The sequence below is a fragment of the Biomphalaria glabrata genome, chromosome 6 (genome assembly GCF_947242115.1).
Source record: "Biomphalaria glabrata chromosome 6, xgBioGlab47.1, whole genome shotgun sequence".
Classification (NCBI taxonomy): domain Eukaryota; kingdom Metazoa; phylum Mollusca; class Gastropoda; family Planorbidae; genus Biomphalaria; species Biomphalaria glabrata.
The window spans coordinates 14,842,545-14,861,127 of record NC_074716.1 but is presented as its reverse complement, the minus strand read 5'-3'; the positions used below and the strand labels follow the sequence as shown (position 1 = coordinate 14,861,127).

Below are 18,583 nucleotides of genomic sequence, written 5' to 3'. Positions count from 1 at the left end.
AATGACCTGTGTTTTTTTTTAGCCTTACATTTTTGTAATATTCTTTTAGATAACATCACTCAACCAGAAATACTTCCGCTCACATCTAGAAGATGCTCTGTCTTTGGGTCGCCCTCTGCTTATTGAAGATGTTGGTGAAGAGTTGGACCCAGCACTAGACAATGTCCTTGAGAAAAATTTTATTAAATCTGGATCAACATTCAAGGTTCACATGTTGCTTATAGAAAATCAACAAACAGTTTCCCATTTTCTCATTGCATAGATCTAAAACATTTTTAAAGTTTAATTCCATTTGTTATTATTTTAGTGTTTAATCTATTTGAAATCTTGTTATAATTATTTTAATTGCTCAAAACATACTTTTTTTTCATTTTATAATTAAAAATTACTATCCCAAATATTTGTAATGATTAGTTGTTTTCGGCATTTCTACAAGGATGAACTTTCCTGTGTAATAGGAGTTTTAAATTATTTCAAATGTCTTTTTCTAATTATTCACACAATAATGTAGCTTGTGAATGTTGATGTAAATTGTCTTTTCTGTGTTTGGTTTAGGTGAAAGTTGGTGACAAAGAAGTGGATGTCATGAAAGGTTTCAGACTTTACGTTACCACAAAGTTAGGTAACCCAGCATACACACCAGAAGTGTCTGCCAGAACATCCATTATTGATTTCACTGTCACTATGAAAGGTCTTGAGGATCAGTTGCTGGGTATTGTCATCTTAACAGAAAAACAGGTTGGCATTCTGCATTTGTATGTTGTCTTTTATTTATTTATCAGTACAATTATAATAAGATAGCTTATTTAATAAAAAAAATTTTTTTATAGTGAGTTACATTATATTGGGCTGTCAAACTTAATGATTTCTTTTGAAAAATAATGTATTTTCTTTAATTGGCATAAATTATTTTGTTAAAGTAAAAAGAAACTTAAAAAAAGCTTCTTTTATTTTGCTGCATGAAAGAACTTCATAAATTTTACTCTTAAAAAAAAAGAAAGTATCAAAGATTAAATGCATCTTATGTATTTGTATGTAGACTATAGGCCTATAATATGTTATTTAATTAGTTATTTATAACGAACAATGTCAGTATTTATAGAGTTTATCAAGGTTATTTATAATAAAATTTTCTTAGAATATATGTGATTTATAATATAGTGAATAATTTTCACAATAAATTTCTGTTCTCCATTGTAGGAACTAGAAGCAGAACGCACTAGTTTGTTGGAAGAAGTTACCAGTAACAAAAGGAAGATGAAAGAACTGGAAGACAACCTTCTGTACAGGTTAACTTCTACTCAGGTAAACACTATTCATTCATTCATCTAGTCTAACAGTTTTTTATTGTGCTTATTGTAGTTAGTAAATGATTTTTTAGAGAAAAAAAAGTTTAGAGAATTATTTTCAAAAACTAAGTTTCTTTATTTGTTTTAAAACAGGGCTCGCTGGTAGAAGATGAATCACTGATTGAGGTATTGAAAGTTACCAAAATAACAGCAGAAGAAGTCAGTGAAAAACTGGCCATTGCTGCAGACACTGAGACCAAGATTAATACTGCCAGAGAAGAGTTTAGGCCAGGTAGGAACACATACATTTGTATCTGTATTATTTTTTAATTACTTGATAATTTGTCTGCACATTTTAGCACATGGAGAATTTTTTTTTTCAGATCTTTATTTAGTTGGCAATTTTGAAGTTTAATTTAGCGTCCTTGACATTGATTAGTTTAAGATGAAAATTTCCAATATAGGCTGCTTTCCTTACACTGTTCTCTAAACATCTTTATTAGGCTAAGAATTTAGAAAATGGATCCATTTTTTTTCACCTGTTTTCTAATTGATATTCTCATCAAGGGAAACATTATTCACATATTTACTGTGTAGATTTTAGAAGCAAGTTAATCTTTTGTGTTTGCCTAGTTGGCAAGTATTTAGTATGATACTTATTGCTGAGATCTGCAAAGAAGTAAAATCTTTGTATCCTATCATAAAGTAATCTATTTGTGCCAACAGCACAATAACAGACACACTACCAAGCATTATATATTATGGATGCCGTGTATAAACTTTAATATGTTAATTTGATCTTTTCAGTGGCAACACGAGGCAGTATTCTCTACTTTGTGATTGTTGAGATGAGCATGGTAAACATTATGTACCAGACATCGTTGAAACAGTTCCTGGAGCTGTTTGACCTGTCTATGGCCCGCTCGACAAAGTCACCTATCACCAGCAAGCGTATCAACAACATCATTGAATACCTGACACTGTCAGTCTTCAAGTACACTTGCAGAGGTCTCTATGAGGCTGACAAATTCCTCTTCACTCTCCTCATGACATTGAAGATAGAGATGGCAGTGGGTAAAGTGAGACCTGATGAGTTTGGTGTTTTCATTAAAGGTTTGTTGTTGTTTTTATAGAGTATTGTTAAGCTTTAGAATCTTAATCATTTTTCATGTAACATTTAAAACAAAATTGATGCTCAGATTTCAATAATTTTGAGTTTAAAAAGAAAAAAGGTTTGAATAAAATTGTTAATTAGCAAACATTTAATTATATGTTTTTTATTAATGAATAATCTACTATGTATAAGAAATAATAATGATACAGTAATGCTTATTTAATTATGAGAGAACTAAAATATTATATTTAAACACTAAAACAGATGTTATCTAGGGGATACATTTTTGTTTCTGTAACTTTTTATTGTACACTCACTTTGAATGTTTTACTAATTTTCTTATAAATGTATTTATTGAATTAAACATTATATTTAAGTTGTAGAATATAGCTAAATAGCCAAGTTAACCTTTTTTTTTATAATTATCTTTATTTATGTGATGAAATATATAATAGAATAGAATATGTTATCCACCCTGACAACAAATGAAAATAGTTGTTATAAAGTAATGGCTGTTGCTTATAATGAATATAAGATTGGATCCATAACTCACTACAGAGATCATCTATAAACAAACATTTTTATCTTGCAAAATATTAAAGAACAAAATATATATATATATGAGACATTTAAACAAAAATGTATGCTTTAAAATAAAAAGTTTTTTCACTAATCAGTCAACTCATTGTTCATATCTTAAAGGTGGTGCTGCATTAGATCTGAATGCTGTTGAACCCAAACCAAAGAAATGGATCATGGACATGACTTGGTTAAATCTTGTGAAACTTTCAGAGCTGCCTCAGTTTAGTCAGATCCTACAACAAGTAGCTCGCAATGACAAGGTGAGTCAACAGGGGGAAATAGGAAAGAAGCAAATGTTTGCGTCTTATTTCACAATGATGTAACTTTTCAAATGATAAAATTAGTAATATTTGTATTTTCAAACTATTCAAATTGTAATAAATTGTCCATATTATACAAATAGTTTATAATTAATGCTTTGATGGTGGCTTTAGTAACTGTTTATTAAATTGAGGAAATAATTTACTTTCATTTATTCAACCTTCATTGTGAGCAGGCTTGGAAAACCTGGTTTGATGAAGATGCTCCAGAAGAAGCAGTGATTCCTGATGGCTACAGCAATAACTTGGATAACTTTAAGAAACTGTTGCTAATCAGGTCATGGTGCCCTGACAGAACCATTCCAATGGCCAGAGTTTATGTGGGGGAGGCTATGGGTGCAGAGGTCAGTTCTAATTAATGTTCAATACACATTTTTTTTCATTAATAGCTTGTTTTATAAATTAAAAATAAACAAGTTTTTGAAAAAGGTTGTTAAATATCTTAGTATTATATTTTTCCTTTTCAGTTTGCTGAAGGTGTGATTCTCAATCTTGAGGCCATGTGGGAAGAATCCCATCCCAGAGCACCTCTTATCTGCTTTTTGTCTATGGGTTCAGATCCCACAGAGAATATTGAACGATTGGCTAAACAAAAAGGATTCAGTAAGAGAAAAACTGTTTAGATTTTATTTCTCTAAGTACAAGTTGGTGCATCCATGTTAGCTCAAAAGTATAAGTCTTGATTACAGAATTTAAAACAATTACATTTAATATGCTCAAACTATATCTCCATGAATGTACAATGTAATAATTATATATAAATTGTTTGAATTTTTTTTTCAGAATGTGGTTCTATCTCTATGGGCCAAGGACAAGATGTTCATGCTAGACGTCTGCTGTCTGTATCTATGTCTGAAGGACGATGGGTCTTATTACAAAACTGTCACTTGGGTCTTGATTTTATGGATGAATTATTAGATACAGTAAGTAAAAGTGACATATGGCTTTTACTTTTAGAAATTTCAAGAATAGCATATGTTTTAAATTAATTTTTGAAGCTTAAAATAATATTTTTTTTAACAATGAAAAATAACATTAAATGATTAATTCGTACAGTAAGTAATTAAAAAAATAATATATTTACTTAATGTATTCAAAAAGAAGAAAAATAATTCAACTTAACTTTATAATTGTGACATCATGATTAGTGATCACAATATTGTGGTCAATTAAATGTCTATGAGAAATAGGAACATTTCTGATCTATTTTAAAGTTTTGCTTATTATTTTTAAAAATTTTCAATAACAGGTACTGACCACTGAGAATGTCAATGACCAGTTCCGTCTGTGGCTGACCACTGAAGAACATCCTAAATTTCCCATCAACTTGCTGCAGAGCTCCATCAAATTCACCAACGAGCCTCCCATGGGAGTTAAGGCTGGCTTGAAGAGAACTTATGCTGGTGTCACCCAGGTAATATTGTAATGTCATTGTCACCTAGGTCATGATGGTAATTTCTCATTATTTCTAATTCTATATTCAATATTGCATTTAAATTTAATCTCATATGTACATCTTCTTGGAACTATTTTTGCCTTTATTTTCAATAACTTTAATTAATATTTTTAAGAAAAAGCAGTAAAAAAAACATTCATTGCATAATCTATTAACTTATTTCAACAAATTTGTCAGATTGCTTGCTACTTTTTTTGTTTCAGAGATACCACTTCATGTTTTTAATAAGCAATAGTTCAATACAAAAACTTTTTTTCCTCTAAATATTGGATAACATTTTTCTCTCCAGGAACAACTTGACTATAGTAACCTCCCAGCTTGGAAACCTATGCTCTATGGTGTGGCGTTCCTGCACACAACTGTACAGGAGAGAAGAAAGTTTGGTCCCATTGGCTGGAACATTCCTTATGAATTCAACCAGGGAGACCTGAATGCAACTGTACAATTCATTCAAAACCATTTGGATGATCTTGATCCAAAACGAGTAAGTTGAGTGTTTTCTTAAAATTCACTTTTTCAAAATGAATTACACACTAGAAAATATTTTATTTTTAATGTAATAAAACATGTCATATTTAAGTAAAAAGGTAGAAACAAAGAGAAACAACTCTTCTTTACTTTTCCAAAGACACAATGATCAAAGCTATGTCCATACTCTTATTGCTAGCATTCATTGCTTGATCAATGTTTTGAAAAGTTTTTGGATATCCCACTTCCATTATTCTCTAAAATAATATTTTTTGTTTGCACTGACAGGGAGTCAACTGGGTTACTGTAAGGTACATGATTGGTGAAGTCCAGTATGGAGGTCGTGTCACTGATGACTATGACAAACGTCTGCTCAACACATACACTCGGGTCTGGTTTAGTGAGACCATGTTTACTGATAATTTTGCTTTTTACACAGGTAGTAGACATGTTCATTTATTATATAACAAGAGTATCAGTTCACAAAGTAAAACATTATTTTTGAATTAAATTAAAATATAGAAGAGGAGCTTTTATATTTGCATTCATATTATTTATTTCACATCTTTTAAAAACAAATGTAAACAATTTGTTTATTTCAGCTAGTTGTATTAGTTATTGTAATAATATTTTTATGAAAATATTTTAAATCTGTAACCTATTGACTTAAATTTCAGGTTACAAGATTCCAAAATGTAAAAATTTGGAAGAATACAGAAACTACATTGAGTCACTTCCCCTGGTAGACTCTCCTGAGTGTTTTGGTTTACATCCTAATGCTGATATAACGTAAGGGAGATGAATCAATTTACTTTGGTGTTTTCATTAAAAGCTTTGTGTTTGGCTGTGTATAAAGTGTATAAATAATGTAGTAATTTTTCTTAAGTTATTAATCAGGCTTTGAAGACAATAATTAAAAAAAAATGTTTTTTAGATGTATGTTGGGTGTGTCACAAGATTTTAATGTCTGCAAGGTTCATATTTGGTTTGACTTATTTTTAAAAAGTGTACTTTACAAGATGATCTATAGAGGCGGATGATGTAAAGTTCACTTGTTTTTATAGCTGATGGTTAATGAGGGTGTCATGTGGCTAGCACAATAACCAACCACCTTTACTTCGCCAATGTAAGTTGGTACTCATTAGAATTGGGTGAATTCAGGGGCATCTAAAAATTCTTGAAGTTTAAAATCAGTGTCTTTGAAAACTGATTGCTGTACTGCTCAGTCGCCTTGCAACCAAAATCAAGATGGTTGAGTACATAATGGTATTGATCACACTTCTTTGTTAGATCTTTGCTCCTCTCATGATACTTAAGTTCTTGAATTATATAATTGGTTGATGATGTTGAATCTGTTTTGTTGACTTTGCAGCTATCAGACCAACACAGCCAACAAGATGTTGTCCACCATTGTCAACATTCAACCTAAAGATGCAGGAAGTGGAGGCGGTGAGACACGTGAGACAGTGGTCTACAGACTTGCTGATGATATGTTGGAGAAACTTCCTCAGGACTATGTGGCTCATGAGGTAAACCTGTTTCTATAAACATTTTGTTATGCATGTTGGCAGATCAGCTATTACATACATACTCTCTCTCGACCATTCAAATCCATATTTTTAAAACAATGTTATTTATATGTACTATATGTTTATGTTTTTTTGTTTATGAATATTTTTAGTACAAATTTAAATAAGCATTGAAGGATAATGTTAATAAACAATCTTTGAAATATTTGAAATAAAGTCATCAATCTCCTGCTTTGTTTTCAGTGTAACATGTTAATATACATCTCTGTTAAGTTATAGAATTCCCTTCTAGATTGAAGATACTTGTAGCCTATAGCCAACATTTGGATTGGATTCAAATATTGAGTGTTGACATTTTGAAAATCATTACTTCACGATTTAGACATCGAGATCCAATAATATTTTTAACAAAAGAGATACAAGACACCAAGAGCAAAGACAAACAGACACAAAAACTCTTGTCCCCCTGGCAATCTGATATAAACTTTTTGCATGCAAATTGTGAGTGAGTCTGGTGTGAATGTTTTGTTAGGTGAAATGCACAAATTGTAAGACAAACTTCCTTACGGATAATAAAGATTATTTCTCTCCATATTTTTTTTCCACGTTCCAACGGAGGTCTTCCTTTTTCTCATTAGTATTTTTTTACCATGTTATGATTAAGCTTGAATAACTTTTTCATTTGTTATCAGAAAATGTTTTATTTTGGTATAGGGGGGAATGCATGCTCTTTCCACATAACACAAAGTGTGACAAAGTAAAATTTATACAATCAATCATTAATTTAATGAGGTCAAATCAATGATGGTATCATCAATTAGGAGAGAAAGAGTTAACATCACAGGCTAATGTGACAGTAGAGTATTGTTACACTGACTGTACTGACAGTAACTAGTATTAAAAACATGATGAATTACTCTTTAAGTGTTGAATCTGCTTCTAAAGAAGAGTTTTCTGTGTTTAGATAACTTTATGTAGATAATCTTATCTATTTAAAATTTCTTTTTTTATTGAATAACTTAAGCTGATGCACACTTTAGTGAAACTGAACATCCAAATACAATTTTAAAAGCTTTTGTGATTTCACTCTAAAATATACATATTTATCTAGGTCAGAGAAAGACTGAAAAAAATGGGTCATCTTCAGCCCCTAAATATTTTCTTGCGCCAAGAGATTGATCGAATGCAGAGGGTTATTGGATTGGTTCGCACCACATTGATGGATCTCAAACTTGCCATTGATGGTACCATCATTATGTCAGAAAATCTAAGAGATGCTTTGGATAATATGTATGATGCCAGAGTTCCAAACAATTGGAAGAAAGTAAGTCTATTCTAGCACTATTTTTCTTAAGTTTGAATACAGTTAGTTGTTTGAAAATGTCTTTTTTATTTTTTTTATCAATTATTTTAAAAGGGAAAAAAAACACTATTTGTTATATCAAAATCTTTTTTTTAAATTTTTCCTTAGGTTTCATGGCAGTCTACTACTCTTGGTTTCTGGTTTACAGACCTACTGGACCGCAATGCTCAGTTTTACTCCTGGCTTTTTGAAGGTCGACCTACTTCTTTTTGGATGACTGGATTCTTTAACCCACAGGTTTGAGAAAAGATTAAATCAAAATATGAAGTTAAAAAAATCCACATAATACCAACAATGGAAATATTGAAACTATTTGTCTTATAAATGGTTGTAAATAACATTATTTAAATTGATTTAATATTAAACATTCACATCCATATAACAAATAATTTCAAATAAAAACAAAATTAGCAAGAATACATGTAACATAACTAAGAAAATTCAAGCAAAATAATCTTCAATGACTTTATCAGATTAATTGCGGCACTGTCAGCTTTTCAATGAAAATATTGATGGTTCTCTCCAGGGTTTCCTGACAGCAATGAGACAAGAGATTACACGAGCACATAAAGGCTGGGCACTGGACACTGTGTTTTTAGAGAATGAAGTGACCAAGATGATGAAAGAAGACATCACGTCAGGGCCTTCAGAAGGTGGGTGACCAACGCAAACAAACAAACAAACAACACAAACAGTGAAGTGGGTAGAAGGAAACTAGAAGCTAAACCACATCAAATGAGATTTTAAAGTTAAAAAAATAAATCAATTGTTTACATACTATAATAATTATGGAAATCTTAAAGTTTAACAAAATGGACATCTATAAATTTGATATAATGATGGAGCATTGATGGATTCTAAGTTAAGAAAATATTCTTATTTACAAGCTTATGAAGCAATTTAAATATTACTATTAAAGAATGGGGGAAAAAATCTAAATATTGAGTTCAATTTACATTGTATGCAAATTATCTTTAGTTTAAATTTAAGCATAAAGTTTAAGAAAAATTAGAAGTAGATGGTCTGGGAAGGACAGAAAAAGAATTAGCTGACTTGGTAATGTGCACAGACAAGACTTCTGTAGCATATGATATGCAAATCAATTCAGAAAAAATACAAATTATGACCAATAGCCAAAGGGACATTGGTATTAGAGGTAAAAAAGGTAGTTTTAAATACCTTGGAGCTATTGTCTCAGATGAAGGAACCAAACCTGAACTATTGGCCAGAATTGCACAGTTGACAGCAGCAAACTCAAAATAATCTGGAAAGATTAATGGTAAAGTCCTCAAAACTAAAATCCTACTGATGCGCTCCCTGGTCACAGCCACTTTCTTATATGGTTGCAAATCTTGGATGCTGAGACTGCAGATCTCAAGGGGAGGATCCTAGCAATGGAATTGAGAGGTTACAGAAAGGTCCTAGGTATCAGAAGATATTAAAAACAAGATTAATACAGCAATTTGATCCCAGGATGACCAGCTAACTACAGCAATTTGATCCTACTGTGAAAAAAAGACGCAAACTTAAACTCTATGGCCACATCACTAGGTCCTAAGGGCTCGCAAAGACCTTCCTTCAGGGAACAGTACCAGGGAAAAAAAAAGAAGAGGCAAACAGAGCAAGGGATAGAAAGACAATGTAAAAGAATGGATAAACCCTGTCATTGAAAGAAATTCTACCCAAGGCAAACGGCAGAGAAGAATGGATAAAGACGGTCAACATATCTTGTGTGGTGCCCCAACAGTTTAACAGACTAAGGTATAGGTGAAGTTGAAGAAGTAAAAAGTACTAGAATAAGTTCATTATGAAAGCAACCACTTCAATCAGTGTAACTGGCCTTGTTCTATCTAAATAATGTTTGACATAGTTTTTTAATATGGGTGGGTGTCTTAAAATAAATAAAAACAGTTTGTTGATATATCCACATATTTGTAACAATTAGTTTTACTGCTCTTATAAGTGTACTATGTTTTAGTGAAACCATAATTCAAATTTGGTAATTCAGTTTATTGATCTCTAAAATATCTAATCTGATACTGGCTAGCTTTATTTATTATAACAATCATTTTGAAATTCAAGCAACTAAATGTCTTGTCTCGAAGCTGTTAGTCATAATGTTAATTGATTTGTTCCACTTCACTAAGTCATATAGTTTTTTAAATCCAGTCATATATGTAGGCTAACGTAGACATTTGGAAAAAAAATTGTTTTCATGTTCTATTTTTTTAGGTGTCTATATTTATGGTTTGTATCTGGATGGATCTGGTTGGGACAGACGTAATGCTAAACTCATTGAACCCACGCCCAAAGTCCTGTATACTTTACTGCCTGTGGTGCATGTATTTGCAAATAACCAAGAGAAGTCGCACAGCTCCATGACCTATGACTGCCCAGTTTACAAGAAACCCAATCGCACAGATCTGACCTACATTTTCCCCTTGTCACTGAAGACCAGCAAGAGCCCTGATTACTGGACTCTGCGTGGAGTAGCATTGCTTTGTGACATCAAATAATTGATTCTATCCTATTTGACTATGTCACATTTGTAGCGTGTGAGCTTATACAAAATATTTCCTCTTTTTTTTTTATTTTGCATCCATTTATTTTATAAAGCTACTAAGAAAAAATTTGGATAGTATAAAAAAATCGTTAACAAATCCCTAAGAGCATATCCTATAAAAATGTTCATATGAAGAATTTTGACATTTTCATACTCTGGAATAGAAAAGGAAAGAATGTTAGAAAATATTTTGTTTGCTTTGTAAAAGTTTAGAAATGTAAAGTTATTGATAAGTTATTCTTACAATTAGAAGTGTGCCATTTAAAGAAAATCTATGTCTACTTTATACTGTGATTTGAACACCCCAATTTTATTGATTTCTTTTATACAAGTATCTGTACATTTACAAAAATATTTGTCTACTGTAAGCAATTTTTATTTAATTGTATTATGGGTTGACTTGATTGTTACTTTTCTTAAGTCACAACTTTGTGGGAAATAAAACACTTTTTGTGTAAATGTACACATTATGTTTCTGTTGATCACCTTATTTATAGAGATATATTCAAACTTGTGATAACCAGATATTAATTTTGCTTGTGTTCTATTATTTGTTCCAGTCTAAAAACATTTACATAAGACTTCATAAGTTTGATATGAAGATGAGTTTATAAATGTTTTCTTTAATGTTTGTGTGCTAAAACATTTCCATGTGTGTAATTGAGCCCTAAGAGTTTATCATGTGTTGTCTGTAATAAAGACACAGAGCTGATCAGTATTAAACTATTATTCTATTCACATTCCTACGTTGTCTGATTTGTTTGTTTTATTACACTGATCTCAAAAACGGCTCTTAACAATTTTCCAAGAAATTAGACAGCTTATATATATTTGGGAAAAAAATTGGTCAAAAACTGTGACCTTATAATTTTTCAAAATATAATCATCTTAAAATTAACTTTGTGGAGATTTATTTCTTGAACGTTACGTCAGTGGAAAGTTTGTGCATATATTCACTAAAAAGTTAGATGACAAACAGACGTTCAATAAACTTTTGTGGAGATTGATCTCTTGAACATACAGTGGAAAGTTTGTGCATATATTCACTACAAAGTTAGATGACAAACAGACGTTCAGGTACTTTATGCTCACCGTCTTATGTCTTTACCTTGACCTATCCCTTAGTCTCTTGGACCGTTGGGGCACCAAGCAAGGCTCGTCGACCGTCTTTCTCCATTCCTCCCTTTCTTTTTGCCTTGTTTAAAACCTCTATCAATGGTAGGCCCGTCCACTCTTTTAGGTTGTCCTCCCATCGCTTTCTGTCTGCCTCTTCTTCTTTTTCCTGGTACTGTTCCCTGAAGGAAGGTCTTTGCGAGCCCCGTGGATCTTGTAATATGGCCATATATTTTAAGTTTGCGTTTCTTTACAATAGTTAGCAGGTCATCATGGGGTCCGATCGCTGCAGTAACCCTGTCTCTAATCTCTTGGTTTGTGATGCGGTCTTTGAAAGTGATGCCTAGGATCTTTCTGTAGCATCTCAGTTCCATTGCTAGGATCCTACTCTCTAGCTCTGCAGTCAGCGTCCAAGACTCGCAAATATATAAAATGTGGCCATGACCAGGGAGCGCAGCAGTCTGATTTTGGTGCCGAGAGCCAAGCCCTTGTCTTTCCAAATTATTTTCAGTTTTGAAAGGGCTGCTGTGGACTGTGCTATTCGGGCCAGTAGTTTTGTTCTCTCATCTGAGACAATAGCTCCCAGGTATTTGAAGCTGGTAACACTAGTTAGCTTTTCACCTCCAATACTGATGCCTCTTTTAAAGCCCTGTTGGCTATTGGTCAAAAATTATTTTTTTCGGCATTATTTGCATGCCATATGCTGCGTCTTGTCAATGCGCATCATCAGGTCAGCTAGTTCTTCTTCTGTCCCTGCTAGGCCATCCATGTCATCTGCGAAGTGCAAATTAGTGATTCTTCTTCCTCCAATGCTTACAGTATCGTCATAGCCCTCGAGAGCATTTTCCATTATCCTTTCATGGAAGATATTGAAGAGTGTTGGTGACAGTAGGCAGCCTTGTCGTATGTCTAGAATACTGAATACAATTTTTCACTACAAATATTCAATACATATCACCAAACCAGAATCTTCTATACTGTATCTAGACCCAATATTCTAGTCTAGACTACTATTTTTAAACGTCTCTAACACTGGATCTTTATCACCAAACTAGAATCATCTATACCATATCTCTAACTAGATCCAATATATTATTCATGTCTAGACTACTGTCTGTTACTCAACAAGTTGGGAGTTTTATATACTTTGACTAGGTTTATACATGGGTGTAAAAGAAAAAAAAGTTTGTCATGACACAGTATACCAGAGGCACAGGAAACATTTAGGAGAAAGGAGAGTGTCTAATCATGACACAGTATGCCAGAGGCATTGGAAACATTTAGAAGAGGGGTGTGTGAGTAGTCATGTCACAGTATGCCAGAGGCATTGGAAACATTTAGAAGAGAGAAATGTTATTAAAAAACAACAAACGTTTGTCCAACCAAAAAAAAGAACTTATTCAAAATAAATTTTATGCTTTATCTAACAACGAGGATGTCATGTGACCAGCACGATTTTAATGCAAAGAAGCATCATGATTAGATAAGTATACATTTTCAAATTAAGGAATCGTTTATATATTGAGATAATGAAACAAATCTCCATCAACTTTCTTACAATAAAGGAAGTAATATTTATAGGCTATAATGTTAGCCAATCACAAAATTGTTGTATGTTGGGCCTACTAACTAACATTTTTGGATTTATTGAAATAAACTATCACAGTTATTCAACTTTTTGTCGTGTTCTGTACAGATCTAGTTTTAAGTTTATGTTGGATCAACAACATTTGCTTTGTCAAACTAGTTGGACTATTATAACTTAGTAGTAGGCTTGCAACATCCAAATAAGATATTTAAATCTTGATTCGTTTAATGAATTCTTCAATCCCCAGTTGTGTAAGTTTATCACTGTCTTTCACCCAAGTTGCTTTGAAGCCCAACATTGAAGTCAGCTTTAGGTCTGCAAGGACATTGATTCTTTCCAGAGAAATTTCTTCTTGTAACGACGAATACACAGTAGGCATCGTGCTTAGGCTGCGCCAGGGCTTTAATTGTGTTTGAATTTCACGAAAATCTGGCAAATCTTCCGCTACATTCGGTTCGATCTTTTCGCTGCCATTAATGCTGAGATTTGAATCTGACCTAGACCTGGGCAGATAACTATTACTAAAAACCTTGAAACGCATCGAATGTCGCGATTTCCGGACGTCCTTTTCTTTAGAAGCTCCACCAGAACAATAAACAGGTGACTGGACAGTTTTAGCGCGATAGGAAATGTGAGCCACACTAGTAGACATCCAAGATTCATCTGATGATTTCTTGAAAGGCAGTTTTCGAAAAACTCGTTTTTCAGGCGACATTGATTTCGACTTGCCAAGAGGGATTTTCATTTTGTTTTGGTGTTTGATGCCGACACAGTCACTTGAGTCAAAGGAAACATCCAATTCCATAGTCTGCTGCGAAACGTCAAAGCTACCCGAGCTGTTCTCGCTGACCAAACGCCGTTTCAAGGACCTTGTCATACACAGACAGGATAAGACTCTCTTTAACCCATGTAGCTCTAAATTGTTTCCTACGTTGAACACTGTTAGGCTTCTATTGTGGTTTTTAAACGCTATGATCTGGACAGAGAAATGAAAAGCAAAAATTATATTTTAATCTAATATGCCATTTAACAAACCTTGGTTGCAAATTTTATTATTATTACTATTACTATTTTTTATCATAATTATTACTATTTGTAATGAAACATTCAGCTTTAACCTTTGGGAAAAAGATAAGACTTTGGGTCATGGTTGTTACTAAAAATATCATGCTGGACTCCAGTGCGTAGTTAACTTGTGGTTTATCTTCCGTTGCCATAACAACAAAAACGCTGACAGGACCCAGGACCACTACGTTATATATGCATAGAGCAATCCATTTGGAATCATTCAGTTCGGGAAATGAGACCTGCGATCAAACACAGAAAACAAAAGGTCGTTTATTTTAAATCTAGAATCTATCTGAGAGAATAGAGTTAGGTACCTTGCTTTGTAAGTGCCACCTGCCCGTTCCGATAACATATGTAGCCTGTCTGTAGCCAGATAAGTAGGCCTATCTTTAATTTAAAAAAAAAAATGTGCAACCTAGCGCCTGATCAAGTAATATGGCCTACAGACAGTTGTCAGGGCGTGCAAGCGTTCAAACCCTTTGTAAGGTTCGGACCAAGACACGCAAATCTTTTTTTTTTATGGTAGCTGTAACCTTATGAGATTGTACCATTTCCGGTCAACTATCTTAAAATGTAAGCCTACAGAAAGTTCTTGTAAGATTATTTCCTCAAAAACGTATAAATATCTAAGTCTTGCATTCGTGTACTAGTGAGTATTGCCACAAAGTGCTTTCATTTCCACGAACGATCATTACACTTTCTGTTACCGTTTTAAGAAAACAAACTATGCAATGTAACGTTTCGTGATCACTACTTCTACTTAAGAATGTCATCTAACTACCGGTAGATATCGCCTTACTTTTTGGTGATTTTGTGTTAACGTACACGTTTTTCAGTAATCGTATCAAGTCACTACTTTGTGAGAACAGAAGGAGCTCACCTTGCGGGTTTGAATGGCCAGGAATGTACCAAATATGATGACAACACCTTGAATGGCTATCAGAGCCCAAATAAACTCAGCCCGGTATTTTGAGTCACACTTCTGGTACTGTTCGGTAAACTTGGTATTAGCGTGCTCTGTGGCCTGAACAAGGAAGCAAAAAGATCAGATGCAATGATTAGAAAATAGAAACAAAAGACGTCCTTGACATTACTGGGGACATTGATGGGGACATCTTGACATGCGTCATATCGGAAAGAAGCAATGCGAAAGAAAAGGTAAATTACTGAGCAACCATAAAGAACGTCTTGATAGAGACTTTATTTAAAAACAAAGAGTCGCGTAGGCTATATTAAACCATGATTAAACATTGCTAAATATATTACATAATATTAGTGCTGCCCGTAGTTTTGTAGAATTGTAATTACCAACTTCTTTTTTTCTCCTCCTTTTTTTTTAAATCAAGAGAGTTAGAAAATTGGACTTCCTAATGATCATATGTAATATTGACAAATTTTTTTAAAAAATTAATTGAATTTCAAAATGATAAATATCACAGCTAAAAAGTGGCCAAATAGACAGCAATTTTTCTCTTTTACAAAGAAAAAAATTGTTTTATTCTCTTTTTTTTATTAAAGAAAGATTGTATTTTACCTTTGCATCAGGGCGGCAATAAGGAATAGGCGCCTGACACTCAATAATAAGAAAAATAGCTTGCGTAACATTCTTCAAAAGGGTCCTTCGATGTAAAGTTTTACCAAATATAATTGTCAGTTAGCCAGAGTCATATAGATGGAACAATAAGCTTTAAGGGAAATATTTTCTCTATTAATTGAATGAATTGGTCTTTCTACAACATTTAATAAAATGTGTTGTCACATAGCACGAGATCACGTGGGAAATTTCCGCTGGATAGGATCATGAAAAGTTGTCAAAATAAAGGATTCACAGAGCAACAGAACAAGCAAGAAGTTCAGCACACTTCTCAACAGAGCAAGCAAGAAGTTCAGCACACTTCTCAACAGAGCAAGCAAGACGTTCAGCACACTTCTCAACAGAGCAAGCAAGAAGTTCAGCACCCTTCTCAACAGAGCAAGCAAGAAGTTCAGCACCCTTCTCAACAGAGCAAGCAAGAAGTTTAACACACTTCTCAACAGAGCAAGCAAGAAGTTTAGCACACTTCTCAACAATGCAAGCAAGAAGTTCAGCACACTTCTCAACAGAGCAAGCAAGAAGTTCAGCACCCTTCTCAACAGAGCAAGCAAGAAGTTCAGCACCCTTCTCAACAGAGCAAGCAAGAAGTTTAGCACACTTCTCAACAGAGCAATCAAGAAGTTCAGCACACTTCTCAACAGAGCAAGCAAGAAGTTCAGCACACTTCTCAACAGAGCAAGCAAGAAGTTCAGCACCCTTCTCAACAGAGCAAGCAAGACGTTCAGCACACTTCTCAACAGAGCAAGCAAGAAGTTCAGCACCCTTCTCAACAGAGCAAGCAAGAAGTTCAGCACCCTTCTCAACAGAGCAAGCAAGAAGTTTAGCACACTTCTCAACAGAGCAAGCAAGAAGTTTAGCACACTTCTCAACAGAGCAAGCAAGAAGTTCAGCACACTTCTCAACAGAGCAAGCAAGAAGTTCAGCACACTTCTCAACAGAGCAAGCAAGAAGTTCAGCACCCTTCTCAACAGAGCAAGCAAGAAGTTTAGCACACTTCTCAACAGAGCAAGCAAGAAGTTTAGCACACTTCTCAACAGAGCAAGCAAGAAGTTCAGCACACTTCTCAACAGAGCAAGCAAGAAGTTCAGCACACTTCTCAACAGAGCAAGCAAGAAGTTCAGCACACTTCTCATCTGAGCAATCAAGACGTTCAGCACACTTCTCAACAGAGCAAGCAAGAAGTTCAGCACACTTCTCAACAGAGCAATCAAGAAGTTCAGCACACTTCTCAACAGAGCAATCAAGAAGTTCAGCACACTTCTCAACAGAGCAATCAAGAAGTTCAGCACACTTCTCAACAGAGCAATCAAGACGTTCAGCACACTTCTCAACAGAGCAAGCAAGAAGTTCAGCACACTTCTCAACAGAGCAATCAAGAAGTTCAGCACACTTCTCAACAGAGCAATCAAGAAGTTCAGCACACTTCTCAACAGAGCAAGCAAGAAGTTCAGCACACTTCTCAACAGAGCAAGCAAGAAGTTCAGCACACTTCTCAACAGTGTGTAAGCAAGAAGTTCAGCACACTTCTCAACAGAGCAAGCAAGAAGTTCAGCACACTTCTCAACAGAGCAAGCAAGAAGTTCAGCACCCTTCTCAACAGAGCAAGCAAGAAGTTCAGCACACTTCTCAACAGAGCAAGCAAGAAGTTCAGCACACTTCTCAACAGAGCAAGCAAGAAGTTCAGCACACTTCTCAACAGAGCAAGCAAGAAGTTCAGCACACTTCTCAACAGAGCAAGCAAGAAGTTCAGCACACTTCTCAACAGAGCAAGCAAGAAGTTCAGCACACTTCTCAACAGAGCAAGCAAGAAGTTCAGCACACTTCTCAACAGTGTGTAAGCAAGAAAGAAAAAAAAGGGATAATAAAGGATGAACCTAATGAACCAGACGTCTTGCTAAAGGAGGACATTCCTCCGTTTTGGAATCTGTTCTTTGTCTGACAGGCAACGGCCTCAAGTGCTGTTGTTTACTACAATGGCATATTAACTTTTAATCTTCTGGTTGTAACTCTCTAAACGTATATATATATATAAAGAGAAATGTGTGTGTGTGTGTATATTCAAAGCTATTCTTAGAGCGACTCAAGATTTATTATGTTTTGGCCTTCTCTTACATAATGCTAACTCTGAAAGAGCTTTTTCGCTGACCAACGTAAGTGAACAGAAGAGTCCCTCCATTCATTCAGTGAGAGACATTTTTCTTGCAAAAAGTAAAATCTGAAAATCTGAAGAAAAAAATGTGATACAGTTCCATACGTATGGCCTACTTGCAATTATGAATTATTGCGAAAAGTCGCTTTATCTAAAAAATTAATATTGTTGTAACTTCAGTGGCGGACTGAAAGGGTTAATGTGTGTGCGGCCTACTGATACACACGACTAAGGCCAATCACACAGGTCAACGGGTCAACGGCTGTCGATAGACAAGGGCCAGTACTACTAGTTCACGCAAGTATGACCTGTGTTGTGATCATGTGATCAAGAGCCTTCACGGTCGGGACACAGTGTGTTTACAAGGACAGTTGAGTCCAGAACAGC

At 34.1% G+C, this 18,583-nt stretch overlaps 2 protein-coding genes across 2 annotated transcripts in view; one reads left to right on the top strand and one right to left on the bottom strand.

Moving 5' to 3' along the window:
- Window positions 1-11,427, top strand: part of LOC106057595 (dynein axonemal heavy chain 5-like) — a 52,249-nt gene extending 40,822 nt beyond the window's left edge. Inside the window, exons 68-85 of the mRNA XM_013214843.2 lie at window positions 50-205; window positions 556-738; window positions 1,201-1,305; window positions 1,443-1,581; window positions 2,097-2,402; window positions 3,106-3,245; window positions 3,482-3,649; window positions 3,773-3,908; window positions 4,089-4,228; window positions 4,555-4,719; window positions 5,051-5,245; window positions 5,518-5,668; window positions 5,907-6,018; window positions 6,602-6,758; window positions 7,870-8,082; window positions 8,230-8,358; window positions 8,648-8,774; window positions 10,354-11,427. Of these exons, the coding sequence (XP_013070297.1) occupies window positions 50-205; window positions 556-738; window positions 1,201-1,305; window positions 1,443-1,581; window positions 2,097-2,402; window positions 3,106-3,245; window positions 3,482-3,649; window positions 3,773-3,908; window positions 4,089-4,228; window positions 4,555-4,719; window positions 5,051-5,245; window positions 5,518-5,668; window positions 5,907-6,018; window positions 6,602-6,758; window positions 7,870-8,082; window positions 8,230-8,358; window positions 8,648-8,774; window positions 10,354-10,637 (3,006 nt within the window). The 3' untranslated portion in view covers window positions 10,638-11,427. The remainder of the gene's footprint in view (window positions 1-49; window positions 206-555; window positions 739-1,200; window positions 1,306-1,442; window positions 1,582-2,096; window positions 2,403-3,105; window positions 3,246-3,481; window positions 3,650-3,772; window positions 3,909-4,088; window positions 4,229-4,554; window positions 4,720-5,050; window positions 5,246-5,517; window positions 5,669-5,906; window positions 6,019-6,601; window positions 6,759-7,869; window positions 8,083-8,229; window positions 8,359-8,647; window positions 8,775-10,353) is intronic.
- A 1,808-nt stretch (window positions 11,428-13,235) lies between these two features.
- LOC106057584 (gamma-aminobutyric acid type B receptor subunit 2-like) overlaps window positions 13,236-18,583 on the bottom strand; it is a 47,955-nt gene continuing 42,607 nt past the window's right edge. The window contains exons 19-21 of the mRNA XM_056032224.1: window positions 15,334-15,477; window positions 14,504-14,692; window positions 13,236-14,361 (exon numbers count right to left, since the gene is read on the bottom strand). Of these exons, the coding sequence (XP_055888199.1) occupies window positions 13,594-14,361; window positions 14,504-14,692; window positions 15,334-15,477 (1,101 nt within the window). The 3' untranslated portion in view covers window positions 13,236-13,593. The remainder of the gene's footprint in view (window positions 14,362-14,503; window positions 14,693-15,333; window positions 15,478-18,583) is intronic.